This window comes from Lontra canadensis, unplaced genomic scaffold (genome assembly GCF_010015895.1).
Source record: "Lontra canadensis isolate GAN:19392208 unplaced genomic scaffold, GSC_riverotter_1.0 scaffold30, whole genome shotgun sequence".
In the NCBI taxonomy this organism is placed as follows: Eukaryota; Metazoa; Chordata; class Mammalia; order Carnivora; family Mustelidae; genus Lontra; species Lontra canadensis.
Window position 1 is genome coordinate 7,865,750 of NW_022631024.1, and position 14,184 is coordinate 7,879,933.

General features: G+C 36.3%; 1 protein-coding gene across 1 annotated transcript in view; it reads right to left on the reverse strand.

Annotated features, from left to right (window-relative positions):
• C5 (complement C5) overlaps positions 1 to 13,244 on the reverse strand; it is an 84,500-nt gene extending 71,256 nt beyond the window's left edge. Inside the window, exons 1-5 of the mRNA XM_032865749.1 lie at positions 13,113 to 13,244; positions 9,468 to 9,660; positions 6,460 to 6,622; positions 3,187 to 3,257; positions 173 to 264 (exon numbers count right to left, since the gene is read on the reverse strand). Of these exons, the coding sequence (XP_032721640.1) occupies positions 173 to 264; positions 3,187 to 3,257; positions 6,460 to 6,622; positions 9,468 to 9,660; positions 13,113 to 13,177 (584 nt within the window). The 5' untranslated portion in view covers positions 13,178 to 13,244. The remainder of the gene's footprint in view (positions 1 to 172; positions 265 to 3,186; positions 3,258 to 6,459; positions 6,623 to 9,467; positions 9,661 to 13,112) is intronic.
• Positions 13,245 to 14,184: the final 940 nt, after the last annotated feature.

Consider the following 14,184-nt stretch of genomic DNA (forward strand, 5'->3'; position numbering starts at 1 on the left):
TGTATACCACCCCATGCTTATCCCAAGTGGACTCCTTTGTATACCTCATCCCTTTCACGCTTACACCCTTGTTAACAACAGGCAGCTCCATTTGACTGGTTATCTCTCTCACAATCCAAAGTTTCAGATGTGTTTTCTAGAGAAAACTTTATTAACAAATACTTTAAAATACTTAGGATTAGTTGGAATCTTGAAGTCAGGAAAAGAGATGATTCCAGTATAATCGTTTTCTTCTACAATGTCCACTTCTGATCCTTCGGGATCCTTTGAATAGAAACAAACAACCTCAAAGCATATAAGCCACATTAAAAAAAATCAACTGATTATAATATCTTTGACCTATAGGAGTATTTACTAACAAAGATCTATGTCTTCAAATTAAATACGAAGGAGGAAGATAACTTAAATATTGTGGAAGGCAAATAGGGGTCATTTAAGCTACTTCCCTCCCTCTTTGAAACTGTTCTCCATCTCCTGCTACACGCGTGTGCATGCGCGCGCACACACACAAACACATACACACACACAGATGGAGAGAGGAAAGGAGGAAGAGAAGGTGTATATTGGTATCCAGGATATCCTTGCCACAATTATCCAGAAGAGACTCAACTTTCTATTGCATGACTAAAATTAGAAATATAATAATAATAGAAGTTACAACTAACCAAACATGAACTTACAGGCTTTATAGATACCGGAATCTAAACTTCATATCTGTTCATTTGAACTTTTCCAAAGCAAATATACTACAAAATGCTTTAACTAGCTAGATATTTTATAACTGTGCACTATGGGTATTTTGAACTTGGTAAAACACTCAAAATGGTTAAACAAACCCGAAATTTTTCATAAAGCTTCCCCATAATCTCCCCTTTGTATGTGGGTTTGAAAATTATCAAAACAAGGTATTTTACTTTCTTTGGACTACATGTAGAAGTTCATTTTGACCGTAACACAGAAATTTACCATCATGGGTCATGACTGTGGAATTCATGGCTGGAATTTTAAGGTATTTTTCCCTGACGTTACAAAGGTCTATTCTGCCAAGGATCAGGATAGCAGCTAAATATCCGCGGGGCTGTTCTTTTTCCCTGCAGCTGATCATGCACAGTGCTTATAAGATGGTATCTCTTGAGCACTATTTTCAGGACACTTCTTGTACACTGCATCTTTGTGGCTCTGGGATCAGCTTCCTCAATCCTCTCTTCCTGGGGCAGCTCCTACATGGGACAACTGGCATCCACTCTTCCTTGTGTGGTGCCAGGATTTTTCATCACTCAAGCTCAACCAGGAGGAATAAAATAAAAAGCATCTGTCCACATCCTCTGGTATTTTCTGACAGAAAAAGGAGGACATGTAAGCTGGACACTTTCCTTCAATCCTTTCCAGACTCCCTATACCACTCGGTCTGTTTATTGTTTATCTCACTTCTTAGTATCTCACTTCTTAGTCCTCCTTGCTGCCACTGGAAAACTTGTGCTATTTCTTAGTTCTATTTTATAAAAATCCACGTCTATTCTTTTACCTCTAACCTATTCTATTCCAGAAAAGGATGACTGTCAGCCATGACTCTTAACTCCATTTGGTCTGCCCTCAGAGCCCATGTGTCATTTGCCCCACTGTATCATTCGTTTAGTTTATACTCCAGCGTGCTTTTGTTCCACGGTATCTACTCAGTGTGTACATCTATTCCTACACAAAAATCTTGGGTTCCAGAGGGAGAAGACTCACGCTTTAGGACAAGCCAGCACACTCAGACGGTTGTCGTTGACTGGTGAATTCCTATCCACTTCCCTGCAGTTGTCTACTACCACCAGCTTCCTCTTCCTGCCCTCATTCAGGCAGTCTGGGAGGCCACCCTCTGTGTTTCTCCTGCTGCTGATAGCACGCCTCTCCCTGCATGGGGACTTCTGCGGCAGCCCAGCCCAGGGTTCCCTCACTGCACATTCCTTCACTTCCACTGCAGTGGTGCTCATGGCTACACATGTCCCTTCCATCCTTGGTCCTGTCACTTCAGTAAGTCTGCAGGAACTCCCCACCACCTGCTATGTGAAGTCTTCACTTCCAGATCTGGTGATTCAAGTGTCTGGCCCTAGTCTAACCTTCAAATCTTACTTACCTCTCTGTTGCCAGGGATGCCTCTGCCCTGGAATCAGGTTGCTTTCTTCCTGTCCAATCCCTTTCACCTCTGACTCTGCTGTCCGTCGCTCCTTTCCAGCAACCCGCTCATGTCTTCTCTACCACTCTCAATTCTACTCATTGTTCCAGGCCCAGTCCAAATCTCTCCTCTTCCCTGATGGGTCCTTTGGCCTCCCTAATCTTTTTTCTGGACTATGGGAGTTTATGGTCTGTATTGATAGTTATCAACCACAGTCTTGGCCCACTCTGATGTTTCACAGGTAATTCATTATAAAAGAGCTAGACGTTAGAGTTTGTGAAAGGTTTATGATTTGTGTAGGCTATAAAGCATTCAAAGTTATCCCTATACATTCCTCCTCTTTACTTGTGTTCTGGTAAAGTTTTCATCTTCTGGGGTGGTTAGTAGGAGAAAAGTTGCTGCAGTTTGCAGGGAAGGGCCATGGGTAATATACCTACTGTTAATAGGTGAACAGTTATTTCCCCACAAAAATTTTGTAGGGTTGTGATACAAACTGGGTAAGACCATGGGTGCTTGTTGCCCTTGGGCATGTCATCTGTTACATATGTCATTATGTCATTGCTGAAAAAGGGTTGATAACTGCTGATCCTTATCTCAGGTTTAACACTATTTTTCACATGTGCTAGTATGTTACTAAACTTTAAGTTTCTTAAGTGTAAGTACCCAGATTGTAATTCTTTAAAATTGTACAAATAAAAAATCTCATATGTAATATTCAATAATAATCAATCAATTCATAGTGATTGATTGATGCCCTTTAGGAAAGAAGCCATGAAGGATATATTTAAAGGATTTAGTTCAAAATCAACTTGCTGCAAGTGAATTTTCATGAGTGTTTTACATTTATCTATTGTAGAGGTATAGACTTACAATGTTTTACTTACAGAAGATGTCAGGTAACGAAATTTAACGATTTCAATGTCAGGTAACATTGAATGAGTTAGTGTGGTATTAGGGCAGGGTTATGGAACAATGTATCTTATCCTAAAGATGAGTTAAATTATTATTTAAATAAAAAACATACTCACTATGTACGTTAAGACAGTTTCTCTTTTGGCTGGCTTCAAGTCATCATTCAGTGAGTAAACTCTAACCTTTACTGTAAAAACAATTGATATCATCAAAACCTCTGCTAAACACAAGGGTATTTTGATTTTTTGCAATAATCATCCTTAAAAGAGATGAGTATAATTTTTAAAAATCACAAAAATTTTTTATCACAAAAATTCATACTTAAAGGAAAGAAAATGTTACTTTACAGACACATATGTTACTAAAGATTATTTTCCTTTAAAGACAATCCTCTTGGATTCCTCTAAAGAGCTACTTTTCCTAGTGAATTTAAAGTACAGTCCACTTTATCAAAATATATTTCCTTACAACTTCTTGGGAACACACAGTAGGCCATTGTTTATTGAGAATTTCATAGTAGCAAAATAGTGATCTCTCCCTTATGGTTATATGAGAGTATACTATATTGTCTTATATTAGAGTTATGGATTTTAATGGAAAATTAGATAATTGTTAGATTCACTAAGCCAGATCCTATAATTACTAAATTATTAAATGAGAAATGGCAAGAGTTCAAGAACAATTAGTTCTCTTCATTTGTTTCTGCCCATGAAAAGATCCCTGCCTTTTAGACAATTGCATCTGCTTAGAAGTGAACCCTTAGCTGCTTGAGACAAGCTATTCTAGTTCCTTCCAACATGACATATAGTGATTTCTCTGATGTTCATTTACTGATACTCAGATCATTTCATGGCCGAAACTTTACTCACAAAATAAAACTGAACTGGAATCACAAGCCCTTTAAAGAGTCAGTATTATGTAAAGCTCTACAGAAGAAGTCACATTAAGCTCTCCAAAATTGGTTTCACTAAAACCATAAGGTCAAAGCAAAATGTTCAGTAAATACCCGCCCCCCCACACACACACATACACTGTCTGCTGTTCCCCTTCTCCCAACTTTTGTCCTCCCTCCTATATTCTTCTCTCATCTTGTGTCCTCCCTCTTATATTATGGACATAACCAGCTCATCCCTTAGCATCACTGGGATGCTAGCAGAGGCAGAATGTCAGAAAAAAGTAAGAGCTCACACCCTGGAGTTCAAAACTTTGGTTTCACTCCCACGACTACCACTTCCTAATGGCCCTGGAGTAGGACACTTAATCCTTCTAAATCTTAGTTCTCTCATTTTAAAATAGAACTGTTAGTATCTGCTTTATAGTGTTATAAGAACTAAATGAGACAAAGCTTTTACATAGCCTGGCGCACAATAACTACTCAATAAATGCTTATTATTTTTATTTTAGTATTATTATTTCTATGTCTACTGTTTATCTGCTTTCTAACCCAGTTTGTATTTAGATTAGAAAGTTAATCTTCATAACAACAGTGTATCAGAGGCAAGATCAATATAATTCTTTAGTACCAAAAATGTGGCTTGTTAGGTTTTTAAAAAATGTACTGATGCGGGTGCCTGGGTGGCTCAGTCGGTTAAGCGGCTGCCTTCAGCTCAGTCATGATTCTGAGGTCCTGGGATAGAGTCCCGTATCAGGCTCCCCACTTAGCGGGAAGCCTGCTTCTCCCTCTCCCACTCCACCTGCTTGTGTTCCCTTTCTTGCTGTCTCTTTCTCTGTCAAATAAATAAAATCTTTTAAAAAGAATGTATTGATGCCTTCTATGTGCAGGAACTATGCTGTACTTGAAGATATGGTGGTGAGACAGATCAGACATGGATATCTTTCAGTGGAGTGGAGGAGAGAGTGAACATATGACTACACAAGAGTATGTACAATTCCGGGGTGGGAAGCACGACAAAGAGAACTGCCAGGCTTCCTGAGAACACAGAAGAGGGAGTTCTGAAGTGGTCAGAGAGGTGAGAGAAGGCTGCCCTCTAAGGATGCCATGTAAGAGTTGCGTAGGTGTTAATCAGGAAAAGTGGGGGTGGGGGTGGGGCTTGGGGGAATGAATGTACCAGGCAGAGATATACAGACCTTCACATGAGGGCAGAGTGGGGAAGAGTGTGAGAATGCAAATAGAAAGAGGTCAGTTTGGCTGGTTTACACAGATAAGGGGGAGCATGGTGATTGAGAAAGCTGGAGGGGAAGGCATGACACAGGTTGCATGGAATTGAGGGATTTGGGTCAATAAAGTCCTTATCCTACAAAGCCTTGAAGATTTAAACCTTTATTCTAATGATGCTTATATTAAAAATCCCTCAAGGATCTTCAGATTAAATGTGTGGTTTAGGACATTAGAGCTATAAATAGGAAGATTTAATCAATTTCTGAGGGACCACTTTTTAAAATCCTTTTTTTTTTTAATTATTAATTATTTTTATTAACATATAATGTATTATTTGCCCCAGGGGTACAGGTCTGTGAATCGTCAGGCTTACACATTTCACAGCACTCACCATAGCACATACCCTCCCCAACATCCATAACCCAACCACTCTCTCCATACCACCCCCTCCACAGCAACCCTAGGTTTGTTTTGTGAGATTAAGTCTCTAACTAAGAGACCACTTTTAAGTAATTTTTTTCTTCTGTGTAAATAAGGCTTTGTGCTATTCTACAGATCAGATAGTAATGGAAAACACTTTCCTAGTGCTTACTCTGTTCTGGACGCTGTTTTAAGTGCTTTACTCATATGAATTCACCTACCTCTCACAACAATTCTGTGAGGTAAATTTTATTCTCTCTATACTGCCCTTTCTCCCACTAACAAAGGAACCATGAATACAAAGCCATGTTCTATTAGAAATAAGTTTCCCCTTAGAAAATTAATATTCATCTATTCTGTGATCTAGTTTATTCTTTGCTGAAACATCTGATCCCCTAGGGTTGGATTTTTTTTCGGAATTTTGAAGAATAGCTCCAAAGTCAAAGGAAGTTGTTTTTATGAACCTGGCTCTATAATAAATTATTTTACCATTGCCAAAAGTATAGCTGCAATTACATCTTATACTTGTTTAATAAATAAGATATAACACAACATTTCACCATTTTAAAAAACTTTCTTCTTTGTGGAAATAACTAATGGGGCAGATAATATAATTATTGATTTTGCAGGTTCCATATGAACTTAAAATTTATATTTAAGTTTAAATTACATATTTAGCAATCTCCATATAAATTTTAAATTAAAATATATTTATAAATGTAAAAATCATTGGGAGTTGAGACTCGAGCAAGCTGGAAACCTGTTTACACTTAATTTCAAGTGTTAAAAGATCTCTACAATATGTCAATCACCTGCTCTGCACCACAGAAAGCATCATCTTATACCCTACCTGACTGTTCTGGAGTGTAAACAGGTTTGTCTGTATGAATGAAGAGATATCCATTCTCATCGGTTATTGGCACTTTTTTTGATCTTGAAAAATGCTTCGATACAACTTCCAAATACACATGTGAAACTGGCTTTTGTCCTCCAGACAATTGTTTGGGTCGTATCTGTAAAAGAAAAAAATGATGGAATGGAGTATAATTTTCAAGTTACAAAACATGTTGATTTTCTAAATACTGCTGTCATCTCGTTAGAACACACACAAAAATGAGTGTATGTATTTAACCATTTAAAAAGTAGTAGAGACAGAATAGTGAATAAATTTTACTCAAACCCTGTCAGTGTCAAATATCATAGATAAAATTTAGCTTTAAGCAATTAAAAAATCTTTTGGTTTTCATGTTTCCTAGATTTTATATACATTTAATAAAACTACTACTACAGAAGCTTCTTAACAAACTCTCACTTGGCCAGCACTGGATTAGTATGTTGTCCACTCCCTCAGTTCCGCATCCTGATGGATGTTCGGGATATGTTGTACTATATCTCCATCCCTCTGCTCCCACCTGTTGAGCTGCATGCTTTCTCGTTTGGTGCATGTAATCGTAATTATCCACTTTACATTGCATGATATGCAAATATAATACATAAAGGGTAATAAAAGAAAGAGAAGTGTTTCTATGAAAACTCAGGCTTTGGACACCTGGGATGAAAGTTAATCACTAAAATCAACTGCTGTCGAATCAAGCGTGAGAGCGCTGTCAAAGTTTGGAAGGTGGTAACAGCCCATAAAGATTCTGCTCTCAGACTGCCTTGCAAGTGTCTTTAAGTTCCTTCTCCACTTGAAAGGAACAGAAACTGTCAACAAAGATGGTTCGTTAAAGGTGTGACACGTAATAAATAAGATTTGACACTCCAACCAGGGGACCCATGTTTAAAGAAAAGACCTTGGCATAACATCAAACAACTGGCAAACAAAGATACATTATAATGTTAGGATAAAATTAAATGCTGAAGATATGTATCAAGTTTTATGATTCTCTACTTAATCTTTCAATTAACTATTTGAGTCCACACGAGTCATGAGAACTTTCTGTGATGATGAAAATATTCGATATCTATGTCGTCCAGCATGGTACCTACTTCTTATTGTGACTCATAAACTGAAATTTTTTTATTTTAGATAAATTTGATTGATTTACATTTAAAGGTAATAGCCACACTAAATATCTTAGTGACATCAGGTAAGAGTGTCCACTGACACTGGGTGGCTCAGTCAGTTGAGTGGCTGCCTTGGGCTCAGGTCATGTCCCAGGGTCCTGGAATGGAGCCCTGCATTGGGCTCTCTGCTCAGTAGAGAGCCTGCTTCTCCCTCTCCCTCTGCCTGCTGTTCTGCGTACTTGTGCTCTGTCTCGCTGTCAAATAAATAAATAAAATCTTAAAAAGAAAAAAGAGTGTCCACTGAAATTAATTGGGAAATTAATTTTAATTCTTAATAAATCTAGTAAGGGGAAGTATTTAAGAAATTCAAACATTTACAATAAGAACATTAATAAAAATTCTTTCATTTGGTTAGAATTTATTTAGATCAATGTTTCTCAAACTTGAGTAATATACAGACCTCCTTGAAAGGATAAAATGTTCTGAAGGACTCTCAGTGCTGACTTTTAATTATTTGTAATATAATAAAAATTTATTTTTATTACAATGATACTTAAATATGTACAGCCCAAGACTAGGTGTAATCTTATGTTTACAAGGTTTACATAATTATGAAATCAAAACAAATTTACAAAATAAATTCAAAGTACTAAATATCAATATAATTCTAATCTTAAACTGTCTTCAAACTTCAAATTTCAAATTCTTTTTAAGGAGTTCACTTTAAAGAAACACTGGTCTAGGGTTGCCTGGGTGGCTGGGTTGGTTAAGTGCCTGCCTTCAACTCAGGTCATGATCCCAGGGTTCTGGGACTGAGCCCCACTTCAGGCTCCCTGCTCTGTAGAGAGCCTCCTTCTCTCTCTCCTTCTCCCTCACCCTCTCCCTCACCTGCCGCTCTACCTACTTGTGCTCTTTATCTCTCTGTCAAGTAAATAGTAAAATATTAAAAAAATAATAAAAATAAAGAAACACTGGTCTACATCAGAGCCCCTTTCAAGTCTAGTAGTGTTTCATTTTCTGGTTTTTTATTTTTGAATTTTTATCAGACTTTAAAACAATATTTTGAGTATAAAAGTAATTTTTAGTCAGAATTTTAAATAAGAAATGAGTTGCAAGCTCTTCTCTAACCAAGGTACACTATAGTATCAAAATAGAAGGAAAAGTTATTTGATCCATATTGTTCTTTGTATTAACTACAGGTTGTCAATGAGAGCTATTCAGTTTAGTAATCAGTAATTTCATTAGTTTTGGAAGCTATAATTGACAAATACCGGATAGCAGTCTTGGGTTTTTGTAGGCAATGCATTACAGATCAAGATGCATATTCATATTTTTCTATTTCTTTGTAATGCTAGTTTTCGTAGTAAACATGTGTTTTCAATTTATTTCCAAATATTTTTACATTAGTGCAATTTTTTTTTAAGATTTTATTTATTTATTCGTCAGAGAGAGAGAGAGAGATCACAAGTAGGCCGAGAGGCAGGCAGAGGCAGAGGGAGAAGCAGGTTCCCTGCCGAGCAAGGAGCCCGATGTGGGACTCGATCCCAGGACGCTGGGATCATGACCTGAGCCGAAGGCAGCCGCTTAACCAACTGAGCCACCCAGGCGTCCCAACATTAGTGCAATTTTATTTTCCAATACAAACATCATAATTTACATATATTGCTAAAAAAGCAGACACGAAAAAAATTTTCCGTTTCATCCATATTATCACTGGTGACTGACATCACTTAGTATCCACATAGTGGTAAGTGATATAAATGGCCAAATCTCTATGTTATCAACATTCAAACTTGGTATACATTTTACTGAGGATATTCTGTTTAAAGAAAATGAAGAATAAATACATACTGTTAAGGTTGCAGAGTTCTGGAATTTATTTTCTGAGGATAAAGTAACATGGCCTGAGGAGTAACTAAATTTTTTATCAGGATAACTTTTAATAGAGATTGTTGCATCAAATTCTTCGGTATATCCATAAGCTTGAATTACAATATTTTCAGATGCTCCAACACGAAACATTTTTGGTGCCGAAATGACATACCTGTTGAAATAGGAAAAGAGTAGGACCAATATCTTGAGGTGATTTATTTTGTTATATTTCTATTTTTTTTCATCTCACTTGAGAGATTCAAATAGGCATATTTTCTCAACTTAAAAGTGATCATTTTAAAATCAAAATTTCTTAGTGACCCATGATAATCTCAGCATAGTTTCCAAGAAGAAGTAGCTTAGGATTAAGACTTGAGAAATAGAACTGGAGATTCAGTTAACATTTAGAAATAATAACACCTTCCCTGAACTACTGCAGCAGAGAAAGACTTTAAATGCTGTTGTCTGGAACATGTAAATAGAGTCAGTATTTTTGCTCAATGAAGAAGAAGGCAACAAAGACGCCACTGCATGAATTGCAGCTCTGTCATCTATTGGCTGAATGACCATGGTAAAATCACCAACACTTTTAAGACCAAAATAATTTACCTGTGAAAATATCACCTTCCTGACCAGCTTGCAGTAAGGAGGAAATGAGATACATACATACTTTGTAGATATGTAGGCTTTACATATGTGATTTGTACTCAATAAATGTTAAGATTCATTAATTTCACTAAATTAGTTAAAAGGAAGTAATTTTAGAAGTATTGTGTTACACCATGAGTGGATAAAGAAAACAATATAGTAAGAGTGAGCTGGGAGCAGGCATTTAGAAACAGAAGGAGTGATGGAGGTCTTTGAAAAATAGTAACAATCGTACAACAATAATGATATTAATAAGTGAATAGTTACCAGAGGAGAGGCTGCATTAGCACTCTATATACAACTCTCTTAATTTTACAACAGGCCAATAGTGTAGATACTAATATTATTCCTATTTTGCAAGTGAAAAGAGGATAATTTGAACAAGGTCACATCGCTTACAAGTGAATGAGGCAGAACTTTATATTCAGGTCTTTCAGTTAGTTAAACGTGTATAATTGGGGTCAAGGTTACAAGCTATGTTCACAACCACAGGCTATTACTTCCAGTTTTATTTTTCATGTGGTTTATACAAGAATAGTAATGAATCTATACAAGTTTTTAAAGTAACATTTTTAAATGTGTGTATTTTCATTGTTTTTAAAAAGAAAACTTAAAAATACAAACTAGGTTATTAATTAAATATCATGAAATTTTCTCATTTGAATAGTGAGAGCTACATGTGCTAATATAAAGGAAGAGAGAAGTGTGCTTCAACCCAAAAGTTCATAGATACTAATTCAAGTGACAAAACAGGCCTGGAGGCCACCTGCCACTGCACCTTGCAGAACTGTCAACATTAGGACATTTAAAAAGTCAGCAAGTCTTTAGTAACAATGAAATTAGCTTGGAAGCAATTCCATCCTTTTAAAACATCTGGCAGTCTACATGACAACTAATTTGGAATCACATATAGACAAATTATAAAAGAGGTGAAAGATTCTCCAGAGTTCCAGCCATCATCTGAATTCCTCCTACACTTACAGAAGAGCAGAAAATGAGAAAAGTTAAGCTCTGGTGGCAATAAGGTACATTTCCTGAAATCTTACCCTGTGCTAGGCACTGTTTTAAGGAATATCTATATAGATATTTTCACTGTGTTGCTACAACCACTCTGTCACTCTGTGAGAAAGGTCTTATTATTACTCTCATTTCACAGATGAAGAAAAGTGGTAATTTACTTGCCCAAGGTCAAGCAATTAAGTTATAGAATTAGGAACTGAACCCAAGCAGCCTTTTTCCTGAATTAACAATTTCAATTGCTATACTAAACTGGATTTAGCAAGAGTTTTATAATCTGAAAAATCTAGGGGGCGGGGAAGCTATTTCAGTTTCAGCATTCTGAGAAGTTTTATCTTTTCCAGTTTAATATTGTTTTAATTTTGAATTGTCTATGTGGTGGTGGCAGTGATAAAACATAAAATATTCAGTATTTAGAAGTCCCTAAAAGATGGCTTTGGAATCACCCTTCATACAGATTTTGGTCCTTACTGGTTTATCAGTACCACAATCACATAAAAAAATAATATTTAAAAAATGTATCACACGTTTCTTATTTTCTTTCAACAGTTTAAGAAGATCAGGCTACTGAGCTTGCAGAGAGGCAACAATATCATTTTGGCCTCTACTTAGAATGTTCTTTCCCCAGATATTTACATAGTTTGCTCCCCCCTCATTTCCTTCAAACTCTGTTTGAGGGTCACCTCCTTCAAGAAACCTTTCCTTTCTACATTTTTGGGTAATGCTCCATTATTTCCTTATCCTCGGATTCTCCTTTGTTTTTTTCTTCCTTGCATAATAACCACCTGACTTTATTTATTCCTTCATTATTGGTTCATTGATCCATCCATGATTTGCTTCTCCCACTAGAATGCAAGCTTTATACCATCTACTATATACCCAATGCCTATCACATGGTAGGTGCTCAATAAATTTTTGTTGAATCAATCAGTTAATCAAATTAATTAAACTGGTTGCCATGCCACAAGTGGTACACTCTCACTTTTTCAAAGAGAAGAGAAGATATGCTCATTAAAGGCCAGTACAGTGTAGTGGAAAGAATTCAGAATCATGGGACCCGGGTTCTAGTCCTAGTTCTACCACTGATTTGAACCCACTAATCTCAATATTTCTTGAGTTTCTGCCACTTGTCTTTTAAAAAGGGATATACAAGAACTACTTGGGAAATGGGGTGATTGTGGCTGTGTGAAAAAATCAGATTGGGGTGGGAGAGTGTTATAAATTTATGATAGCCTGGGTATACATTTATATTTTACATATTTGTATATATAATTTATGACAAAATGAAAAAAAAATTGAATTGGTATGAAAGAGACCTTAATAAAAACCTTGCTTTTGTCTCCTTCAAGCAGCATGATCTTTGGCATGTCACTTTCCCCTCTGTCTGGATTTATCCTTATTTGTGAAATGAGTAATTCAATTAGATACTCTCCAGTTCCTTCTCAGTACGAAAATGTTATTTCTAGATGCAAAATCAGTATTTTTAAGGCATACCTTAAAATGCACAATATTTCAATAATAACACTAAAATTTGTGAAGAACTCACAAATTTAGAAATAATTACAACCTTTTTTTCAAACCACAGTATTAGAATGGAACCCAAAATAACACTTGCTTTACTATGTATAGTAACTGGAACACACAAAGAAAACTATGTACCAAATACAAATAATCAATCAATGGCAAGAAACTTTATAATCTTGAGTTTATTTTGTGCTTTTTAGAAGAGGAAGTCAAACAATCACTTATGTAAACTTTTATAAATAACAATCCCATAAAGCTGACATATTGTTAGCCATTCATCACATCAAGATGCTTCCATGACATTCTCATTCAGAGATGAGACTATTCACTTGGTATTCTAGGAAGTAGAAACTTATTTTCAAATTAACATTGTTAAATTTTTCACTCATCACAACTAAGATGCATTGAAAAATGAAGATGGGTTCTTTTACTTACGTTTGCTCCTGTCCCCAACTTTTACCCAGGAAGATTAAAAAACAAAGTGTGCCCCAAAGGCCCATGGCTGGAGTTAGCAGTAAACCATGGATATAACCTTCTTGAAGTTACTCTCCTTTTAAGTAAACTGAGCTTGAAGAATTTGGGTAAATTAGTTTACTGGTTAATTATTAATGTCAGAAAGAGAAACTAATCAGAACTGAAACACCCTTTAGTGCCCAGATGTAAAGGTATTTACATCGAGAGATTTATTTTGATTAATACAAATAAGGTACTCTAACAGGGGAATTTGGCACTGCAATGAATGGCTCAAAGCCAGAAGTCTCATTGCTTTTGGCCTTTCCCCTCTTGATTAGGACAATCATTTTGATGTATCATCTGTGAGCACACCTTTGGTAGATCCACTCTTATACTGACAAAGATCCACTTGGATTCAGTTTCAAAATGAGGTGATTTGGGGATGGATCTGGTTTGGACAAGGCTCCTGAGGTAGTCTTTCTAGAGAAATCCTGAGTAGTAATATCATTGGCACTGGAAATGGCCTAAGGTTAAGATGGATTTGCAAAGAACCTCTATAGAATGGTTCCTTGGTCTGTCCCAGTCTAGAGAAGAACCTGAACGTCAGGGAGAGGAAAGATTGTGATAGGCAATGAAAATGCTATGTTGAGGACCTGACATCATTCCCTAGGAGATAGCCAAGCAAATACTTTAATATTTGGTAGGGAGTGGATAGCCTCTAATATCTCTTAATTCATACTACACAAATTTGAAGTTTGTATTCATTCTGATGCAGAATATCTTTTTTAAAAAAATAAATTCGCGTTTATACTTTTCAGTGAAGATTTTAATAATTGTAATATAAGAAACAAGGAAAAACAAAGCTTCCTATAACAAATGAATCTAGTAACTACAGGATGAAATAAATTTTTTTTAAATTAATATATAATGTATTACTTGCCCCCAGGGGTACAGGTGTGTGAATCATCAGGCTTACACATTTCATAGCACTCACCATAGCACATACCCTCCTCAATGTCCATAACCCCCCCACCCTATCTCTACCGTCCCAACG